This window comes from Colias philodice, chromosome 23 (assembly GCF_061535455.1).
Source record: "Colias philodice isolate Cphi_HAF_F1 chromosome 23, ilColPhil1 Martin Lab GWU primary, whole genome shotgun sequence".
In the NCBI taxonomy this organism is placed as follows: Eukaryota; Metazoa; Arthropoda; class Insecta; order Lepidoptera; family Pieridae; genus Colias; species Colias philodice.
The window spans coordinates 820,073-830,188 of NC_143108.1; the positions used below are offsets into that span (position 1 = coordinate 820,073).

General features: G+C 34.7%; 1 protein-coding gene across 1 annotated transcript; it reads right to left on the reverse strand.

The window, feature by feature from the left end:
- Positions 1-217: 217 nt before the first annotated feature.
- On the reverse strand, positions 218-9,765 carry LOC149477855 (protein glass-like). Its single transcript, XM_089709780.1, has 9 exons — positions 9,643-9,765; positions 7,300-7,499; positions 5,955-6,066; positions 3,656-3,790; positions 2,938-3,339; positions 2,309-2,523; positions 1,710-1,793; positions 1,349-1,453; positions 218-290 (listed from the first exon to the last, which is right to left on the reverse strand). The coding sequence occupies exons 1-9, from the start codon at positions 9,763-9,765 to the stop codon at positions 218-220; spliced, it is 1,449 nt and encodes a 482-aa protein (XP_089565906.1).
- Between the last annotated feature and the right edge of the window lie 351 nt (positions 9,766-10,116).

The following is a 10,116-nucleotide window of genomic DNA, read 5'->3' on the forward strand; positions in this document are numbered from 1 at the left end:
TAAAAACGTCTTTTTCCACAAAAGTAGCGTACACACTACACAAGGCGTACACCGATGAATAGTCTATGACACGTCACTTTAAAAGTCTCATTTAAATAATGAACTCGCTTCTTTAAAGCCACACTCGCTTATTTCGTCGATACGCTGAAATTTGGCACAATTTCAATAGCAATTAAATATTTAGCCTGCATGCATGCATCGTGCAGCAATGCATGTGTCAGCCGAGCATGCCGCCAGACATGTTCCCATGCACTCGCATATGCCTGTTTAAATTGCCGGATTGGGAGAATCTGAAAATAAAGGCAATATAGAATTTTATTCGTAAAGATATGAAAGGAGAATGGGCAAATTGGGCCTGAAACTTGGGCTAAGACCAATACACACGAAATATTGTTTTTGTGATAGATCATTACACATACCATACGAAAAAAATAAAATAAAAAAATAAATCAACCGGGTTCTTGTACAGTCAAGGCAAAAAGTTTTATTTATTTGGCTATTATTTTGCGCACAATAACGGTGTTTTTAATTCGAGTGAAGTAAGTATAAATCTAAATGTCACTGGAGTGACTGAGTTTAACCACAAAAAACGTCTAACTACGTTAAATTATAATAAACACGGTATAGGTACCTGTTACAAAACATAATATTAGTGTATTTCGGTTATTAGAAGGCTTAAGATTAGTACGTATTTGTAAGTGAAAGTGAATTGGAGTAACATAAAGATATTGTCATTGTCTTATAACAGTTATTTATTGCAAAAAATATTAAACACAAAGAAATAAAACTTGATGTGACTGTACAAAAACCCGGTTGATTATTTTTTTATATATATTTTTCCCGTTATGTATGTGTTATGATCTATTATAAAAACAATATCTCATGTGTATTGGTCCAACTCAAGGGTTCAGGCCCAACTTCCATAGTAAAATGCCCATTCTCCTTTGTGTAAATAGGATATTGTGATTGTTTATGACTTTACGCAAAATGCATGTCATTGTTTCTAAAGTAGTTCGACTTTCAATACTACCCGCATTTTGTTTGTTTGTTTGAACGCGCTAATCTCAAGAACTACTGGTCCGATTGAAAAATTCTATCGGTGTTAGATAGCCCATTTATCGAGGAAGGCTATAGGCTATACTATATTATCATCACGCTAAGACCAACAAGAGCGGAGCAATGCGGGTGAAACCGCGAAGCACAGTTAGTTGGAAATAAAGATTGCCAACAAAAAAATCATTTAAACAATTTTTTTTCTTCATTACATAAGCCTACTATGAAAATGATTTTTTTTTAGTTCAGATACAAAAATTAAAACTTATTTATATGAATAGTGAAACAAGCAAACCTGAGTAAACATAATTTGCACTGGTAAGGTTTTTCCCCTGAATGGATTCGTAGATGCTTCGTCAGCGTGGAGCTGTCTGAGAAAGCTTTCTTACATGATCTGCACCTGGATTTTATAATACAATTATTAAGAATTTTTATTAAAAAATCATATGGAACGAAACAATAAAAATATAGTTTTAAAAATATTTATTTTAGATACAATTAGATATGGTGAAGAGTTGTATTTCAGTAGGTAGTTTTAACTTTGAAATTCGTCTTTCTTGCTATATAGGTACAATGCAGGTAGGTATATTATGAAAAATAGCATTATTAATTATTATGTTTAGATTATATGCATTAAATAAAAATACATTACTTACTGATAAGGTCGTTCTCCAGAATGCGTTCTCATATGAGTAGTGACACTGGAACTTTGGCTAAACCTTCGATCGCAAATAGGACACCTAGAACAAAATATTTAGGGCATAAAATGAATAAATTCGAAAATTTTAACAACTACATTACTACATTACATTTTTAAAGAATTGAAAAAAAAACGATCACGAGGCGGGACTGAAACTCAAACACGCGTCTTTTTTCATCCCGGGGCCTGTCTACTCAGCCACTTGTGATCCCGCCAGTGCCATCGAATTTATTCTACTCTTTTCTTTATTTGTGTGTGGAGGAAGGAAGGTGGAATTCCTCCATAGAAAAAGGGAGGATCCTCGACCAGTCTACTCGACTGGCCGGCCGTTAAGGCCCCGATAAATGATGTTGGAAACTTGTAATTTACATTTACATTTCGCTTGCGCGATTCATAGCGAGGTGTCGCTACATGCAGTGTATTATAGGAACACCAATATTAACATGATATTGTAATTATCGAAATAATGATTCTCCTAACATACTCAAACTATGTGACAAATGTATAATGCGATTCTAATAATAATTACATATTTTACCCAGTATCCATACTTACCGAAAAGGTTTCTGGCCAGTATGCGTCCGTACATGGGCTGTAAGGTTAGCAGCTTGAGAGAAGCTCTTATTGCAATCAGCACATCTATACGGCCGTTCACCAGAATGCGTACGGAGGTGTGTCTTTAGGGTACTGGGTCGGGCGTAGGTTTTACCGCAGATCCTGCAGAGGTTGGGCTTTTGTTCATCTTCGTCGGAACCACTGAGCGCGCCAACCTGTGTGAGGTTTAGTTGTGGTAAATGAAACGTTATGTAATTTTGCTACAGTTAAATCGAAAAATTGTGGAGATAGGTGTATGGGTTGATGTATGGGAATACTTTTGCTATAGTCGATTGGATGTGGATATTTTGACGTAGACATGGATTTTAGTCTGGATTACAAAAAAGGTATATTTTATCCACGACTTTAATGCGCTTGAATTTTTGTTTTTAATCTATAGTTATCGTACGGGTACGTCTACGTTCATTTTGTATGTAAAAAGAAAAGAAATTGATACCTATTGCTTATTATGATATGATTGTAATAGTTCTACAAGTTGTATGCATCATCTTCAAGTTTGCGTAAATGTTCATAAACTATCGAAAATATAACACAGGCAGATAAATTACTTATATCATTTCTATACAAACCTGAACTTTCCCCGATCCATTCAAACACGAGGTATACCCGTATTCCTGCTGATGCATCTGCCCTTGGTGGTTCAACAGATACCCGTTCTGCATGTCCTTCTGACCTTCTTGCGAATACATCTTCCCGGGGGACCTCTTTAAAACAGTACCTAAAGATTTCTGTGCTGAAAAACTTGGTTTCTGCTGGAATATGGCGTAGTTGGGATTACTTTTCTGTGCATTTTGTATTTGAATTGGTTTGAAGGTGGATGTAGCTGTTATTAAAGGGTCTGATTGGTTGGGGGGTCGGAAGTCTGCGGTGAAGGAGTAGGTGGCTGATGGGTAGGATGTGGGGATCACGTTTTGAGCTGGCGGGTACACGACGTTCACGGAGGGCGCGGCTGTGTTCTGGTTCCATTGTACCTGGTGTAAAAAATAATATTTAAAGTTGGATGATGCTCACAGCATTCCAATATCGGAATTTTCAAAACTATATTGGTGGGTAACAAATAATTTTGGTTAATAAGAGTTTCTGAACATTCTACTTAGATTACATTATTTAACTTTATTTTTCTTTCTTTGTTTCTTATGCTTTCCTAAGTATTGCGTATCGATGTTATGACAATTATTCAGCTAATCTCATCTTCATCATTAATAATACCTACTTCAGTTATATTGAAATTTAAAATGTTTATCTATTAGCCAGACCTAAAGCCAAGTTCATTCATACATGATCTACCTGTGAACACAGCTGATCTGGTTGGCAGCCATGCATCGTCATGTTCATGGAGACATTGACGCTCATGGTGGGGAAGATAGGAGCCCCACCGTAGTGCTCGTAGTACGGGTACCCGCTGCCGCTGTTCACCATCATCTGGAGTTAGGAAGAAATTTAGGAGAGAATATTAAACTGCCTTTAGATGGCTATAGAACTGGTTAAATAGAATGATGTTGAATGAATGGAATATTCTCTTTTGCATACTAAATACAGTACCTATTAAAAAAACTAGAGCAAAGGAATTAACAATATGTAACTACAGGGGGCAATGGTTTTTAAAAGATGAAGATGAAATTAAGGAGAGCATAATTATTTTTTACAAAAAAACTGAACTTTTTAGAACGTTATATTTCAACAGGGCCAACCAAGTACCTACCTACCGACCGGAAGATACACCAGAAGGTATTCAATCAAAAACAAATCATAAAAATATGTTATCCCAGTTGAAAGTTAAAATAAAAAAATGTGTGCGTGTAGGTACTACCTAGTGTACACACGTCGTAAGTAGTCAAACTTCTTTATGACCTTATTTTTCAAAAAATAATTTACTGTATGCAACTTTACAGAAATACGTCGAATCACGCGTGGTAGGGATAAGAAAAAGATGGCGCGTAACGGAAAAATGTTACGCGTAACGAAAAAATGTTACTTAGGTATACTAAATTTTTTTCCAACCCTGATAAAGAAGTTTCACTTCAAAAAAAGTCAAATTATGATACTCTTCCTTTTTTAGGTCGGTTGAAAATATAAACAGGCATAAAGGTACCTACGTGTTGGTGTTTTTCTTGTTCTTGTAGGTACTAAGAGAAATGTTTCATTCTTTTGAATGCTGCAAAAACGTAAACCAATTTGTTCTGTGTTTGTTATTTCGCGTAACATTTAATAAAATATAATACCTATTGACAAGTAATTTTGAGACCTTTTTAACGTGGTTTGGGTTGAACATGTTTATTAATTAAAAACAAGATGAATTTAAACTTTAAAAAATCGTACCTAGCAAAGATATTTTAATAGCACCGAAATGCAACTAATGTAAAAAAAACAGATTTTTTATACATTTTTTTAAATTCTAGACTTCTTTCAAGTTCCAACAATATTGGTAAAGAGAGCGAGCAATGTCACGTTTTAAAGCTTGTTAAATGTTTATCTACACACGTTTGTACACGTAATGAAACTATCACGTAAATTGTACTTTTTTAGTAGGTAATATTAATTCATGCCTTCTGTGATCAAATTACATAATGATTATTATATTATCTGAGGTCTTATGTCGTTCATTGAATGCACTAGGTAATTATAGAAAGTTCTAGCAATTTCTAGAATAATAATAGGTGAACTAATGTAACTGTATCGACATTCGACTATAGCTGGAATTTGCATATTCTCTATCATGGGTGGGTGTGGTGGCACGCCCAGTTCCCCCTATAATGAAGCGTCCTATTGATAAAATCTATAATTAGAGTATGTTAAATGTTATTATGTCTGTGTGTTGTTATGTATATGGTTAGGTACTGTGAAATGTTTAGATATATATGTGAGAGAATCATAACAGAGTAGTTGTTAAGTGGCTATACCTTCCTATTATAATGTACTCTATAGTGTACTGTATATGTACATAATGTCGATATTGAATTGATATGAAATGCATAGCTCGATGATATTATAGTCTCGGTAGGTACTACCATCGACCGCGCAAGGTGTGCGCACTGAGTCATTATTTAATATTATTTCACATATCTACCTAATTATAATTAATTATGGAGAGTTATTTAAATTCTCCGACATATATTATAATTGTAAATAATATAAATTTTAGGAAAATTTATTGAAAAGTGAAAACAATTAACTACTTAACTATGACGTAATAGCGCAGAATCGTTCTAATTTCACTTAAATTATTAGTTATGTTTACTAAACTGATTATTCTTTATCCTTTTCCCTTATTTAAATAATTTTTGACACAAAATTATAAACAATGCTAAAATAATAAAATTATTTATTTACGAAGAAAGTAATCTACAATCTACTAAAGACCTAAATTTATTACGATATAAGTACGAATAATTTCTATTCAACAAAAACCATTCAAATCCGTACAAAACCAGTCAATACAACCCTACCAACTAATCAAATGAAACCGCAAAAGTACATAAGTTTGGATTAAATTTGATTAATCATACCGCCCCTAATATTTCATTTCCGAATCGCGGCCATCTCTTTCTCCCCTGTTTACGTAGATAGGAGTGAGGGAGATGAATACCTGTGGGTGAACGCCCTCTGAGCAGTCGCCGTGGACGACCGCGTGCTTGAGAGAGAGGAGGACGTCGGCTGCCTCCCCGCCGCGTTCCCGGCATTCACCGGTGTTGTTCCTGCTAGGGGTTTGATGTTATAGATATGGTTATAGGCAATTATTGTGTTGAATTATGAGTACCTTACGTTTTAGGAGGTTATAGGCAATTATTACTGTGGCGAGTCATGGTACTTTCAGTTTTGGACGGTTTTCAGTTTGAATGTTTTAGATGAGATTACATTAGGTTGAGAGATTACACCTATACAATTATAAAATGTACCTATTGTTTTGACATTGGTTAAAGTATATAAATTAATGACTCTACATTTTGCTCTACCACGGGGTTTGCCAAATTTTTGGTTTTAATTAGTAATATCGACACTAAGTACCTACACCTGTAGGTAGGTCAATAATAATCCCGCCGGATTACAACCCGGCAGAATTAAAAATATCTATTACCTACTCATACTCATTTTGCAAAAACAAAAGAGTTCAGCAGTGCACACCAGAATAAAATATTTCGACAATAAGATAATATTTAAGAAGGTACATAATATTATGTATTACGTCGTTACCTACTAATCCTGGCAATAATTTATCTCTAAGTATATCTAAAAAATACAAAATGTTATATAGATCCTATACCTATAGGAACTAGAATTACCTACAGTTATATTATTTGCGTGAAAAGTTTACAAACTTTCACTTTTTAATAACATTAGTAACAAATAAGTTCATGTGTAGGTAACAAATAACATCAGTAATAAGTAATCCTATTAATATTATAAATGTGAAAGTTTGTATGGATGTTTGTTACTCTTTCACGCAAAAACTACTGAACCGATTACAATGAATTTTAGCACACATATAGAGGGTAACTTGGATTAACACATAGGATAGGTTTTATCCCGGAAATCCCACGGGAACGGGAACTATGCGGGTTTATCTTTGAAAATGCGGGCGAAGCCGCGGGCGGAAAGCTAGTAAGCTAATAAGTAAGATGGGAACTATTCCCTAAGTAGTTACCTAATCCCTATTACTAATGTATTCTCTTGGTCACTCACGCATATCTTACCTATATAATAATTACATAAGTTTGTATGTTTGTTTGTTACTCCTTCACGCGAAAATTGCTGGACCGATTTCCATGAAATTTGGCACACAGATAAAGAGTAACTTCGTTTAACATAAAGGATAGTTTTTATGCCGAAAATCCAACGAGACCGGGAACTGTGCGCATAACTATGTTTTCCTTTGGCTTTTAGCTGCGGGCGAAAAGCTTATTTCTATATATGTATTTCTACTCATCACTCACTTATACCCCGGGCATGGCGAGAACGGGAACAGCGAAGGCAGCGGGTCCAACTCCAACGAGGGAAGGGAGAAGGAGCCCATGTCCTCCGCGGGCCAGCCCGGCTCGTTCACATCGCCAAGGTTGACATCGCAGGGAGCTATGGAGTCGCTGAGCGCGTTCAGCTCTTCACCATTTTCGGGACAGCAGTTTTCTTGCTCCTGCTGTAATTTTATACGCTTAATCCCAATGAAATTATAAAAAGGTGTAGATAGGTTAATAATACAACACCACATTCGAACTTATAAGATGGCACATTAACGTAGGTAGTAGGTACCTACACATGATTAGATGATTCAACTATCGAGAGCGAAAAAATACCGAAGTTAAATGTGGGTAATTGGCAACATTTTGAAGCATACCTTTATCTTTTTACTTGTAAAGTCATTGGTATATCTACCTATACAGTAACAGTTAATTGACCATACTGGAGCTCTGATTTGAACTTTTTCTCCGTAAAATGCCGATTCAAATTTGTTGCTAAATAAATGATTACCAAGATTTAGAATACTTAACTGTGGAACCGTAGATGCGTCAGGTCAAATTTCAAGGAAGTGCAGGTGTTATCTATCATTAATTAATATTAACAAATATTGTTAATAGTAAAAAAAATAAAGTCGTAGTAAGTATCGGTAATAGAGAATACGTGATTCTCATATAGGTAGATGAAATTCATCTTTTTAAAATTAATTCTGGAATATCACTTATTATATGAATGCGACAATAATTCTAGCTTATCTGCCTCTTACCACATTGCTGATATAAATAATCATAGGTAGATAGATGGTACTAGATATTATAGAAGATCTATAGGGGAGTAGGTACATAATGTACATTTTATATCTATCTTAATAATTCGCAAAAAAAAGCAGATAGGTACCTATTATTTTAATAGAATAGGAATAAACGTACAAGAGAACTGCCTCACGATACCGACGAATTGGCCGACGGGAAATTAAAATTCGGGAAAAAATTGTGTGGCACTCGAGGACTGCCGCGGTAAAGCTATTACATAGCATCGCATCGCTGTGCCGGTTGTAGTGAGGGCGTTAGGTTTTTTCGTTACGGAATGTTTATATTCGATCGCTGCGCTCAAAGTCTGAGATAAAAGCTATGCAATGCAATAGCTTAAAAATACAAACTTAAAAAAATCTTGGAAAATTGCTCTTGAATTTAAGTACGCTATATCAAATACATAGTACTTAGGTATGTTAGTTGAGTACCGTAACAGTTAAAGTATCTTGAACGAAAGGCTGAAATGAACATAGCAGTTTCATGTCCCTTCAAATCATGAATGTTTCATACTTTTATTTAACGACCTATATAGATTTTCTGTTAAAAGTAAATATGACTAAAGCTTTACCTTATGTCTATTATGTTTGTACTTGGTTTTCAAAAGAGAGATTGAGAGAGATGATAAGGCAAATTTTATTTAACAAATTACAACTTTACCTATATACCATTTAATCTGAGGATTCTGGATTTCGTTAGGAATCCTTAGGAAATTTTTTACTCATATTATATCTAAACTAATATTATAAAGCTGGTTTGTTTCGTTTTGTTGGTCCCAGGAACTACGCGAGTGCTACGAAAACGCTACGAATAAAAATCATCGTCATTCCATTGTGAAATAAATGTATTTCTGTATCAAAACTACATAAAAAGAGGATGAAATTGGCGACTCATGAATTATATTTTATTAATTTATGAACAGATTTATTAATTTTAATTGCTTCGTTCCGAGGTTTTTTTATGTGACGTTATCCACAATTTCAGTATATTTGTGGTAAAAAATCAAGATTTTATGGAGATAATTATTTCAAGACGTTAAGGAAAACCACGTGTCTCGTTTGTAATATCAATATATAGACAACATTATTTAAAAGTCAAACATTTATGAATAGGTATCATATGGTTTTTCCCAATCAATATGGCTTCTTTTTAAAGCACATGATGAATTTGAAATTGTGCTTTCCTAAGATTTTATTACCTATATATTGTATCTATAGATAATCAAAAATTTGAAACCTGTAAATTATCGCATCTTTAAATAAGATATTATTGAAATTTCTTCCATTTTGGTTATTATAAGATTAAAGATTTCATCTCAACTTGCAAAATCGATACTTACATAAATAATCACATATTATTGGTAGTTAGTCTATGATTTCAATTCGATTTTAATTCTTACCTACTCTCCGCGACGATTGTATAGTTATATGTCATCTTATTAACTTTCATGAATATTATCACTGAAAGGAATAATCACACACACAATTAACACTTCTCATTATTAATTCTCAATACCTGACAGCACTGATCAGGGAACTCCCTCAGCTGGTCGCAGGTGCACGGCTGCAGAGGATCGCAGCACAGGGAGGGTTCGCAGCACTCCCCGAACTGCGGGTTGTTGGGCACATAGCAGTCCATGGCTCCGCCTATGCGCGGACGGAGGGCGGGTCTCTCCGACGCTTGTAGTCACGGGCTGCCATGTCTGAGGGGGTGGGTGAGAAGTTGAAAGATGCGAATTACATTTGAGATGTAGGGTTGATTGATGCTGTTTTGAAAAACAATTCAATAAAAAGAGGTACGAAATGAGAAAGTAGTGTAGCTATGGTTTTATCGTTACTTTTATAAAAACAAAAATTATGATTAGAATAAAAAAGATACGTAATGCAAAGTGCTATAGTTTTTGGGTGGGGTACGTTGATGAAAAACTGGAACAAATTTTTCATTTCGTTTCTTATTTTGTATTTTTAGGATGTCTTTATTTGCTGCTGC

Excerpts from the sequence above, each read along its gene's own strand:
- LOC149477855 (XM_089709780.1), bottom strand. The coding sequence starts at position 9,765 with ATGGACTGCTATGTGCCCAACAACCCGCAGTTCGGGGAGTGCTGCGAA. Across the intron at positions 6,067-7,299 it reads TCGCCATGCCCGGGGTATAA|CAGGAACAACACCGGTGAAT; the intron begins GTGAGTGATGAG and ends TCAAACCCCTAG. Across the intron at positions 2,524-2,937 it reads ATGGATCGGGGAAAGTTCAG|GTTGGCGCGCTCAGTGGTTC; the intron begins GTTTGTATAGAA and ends AACCTCACACAG.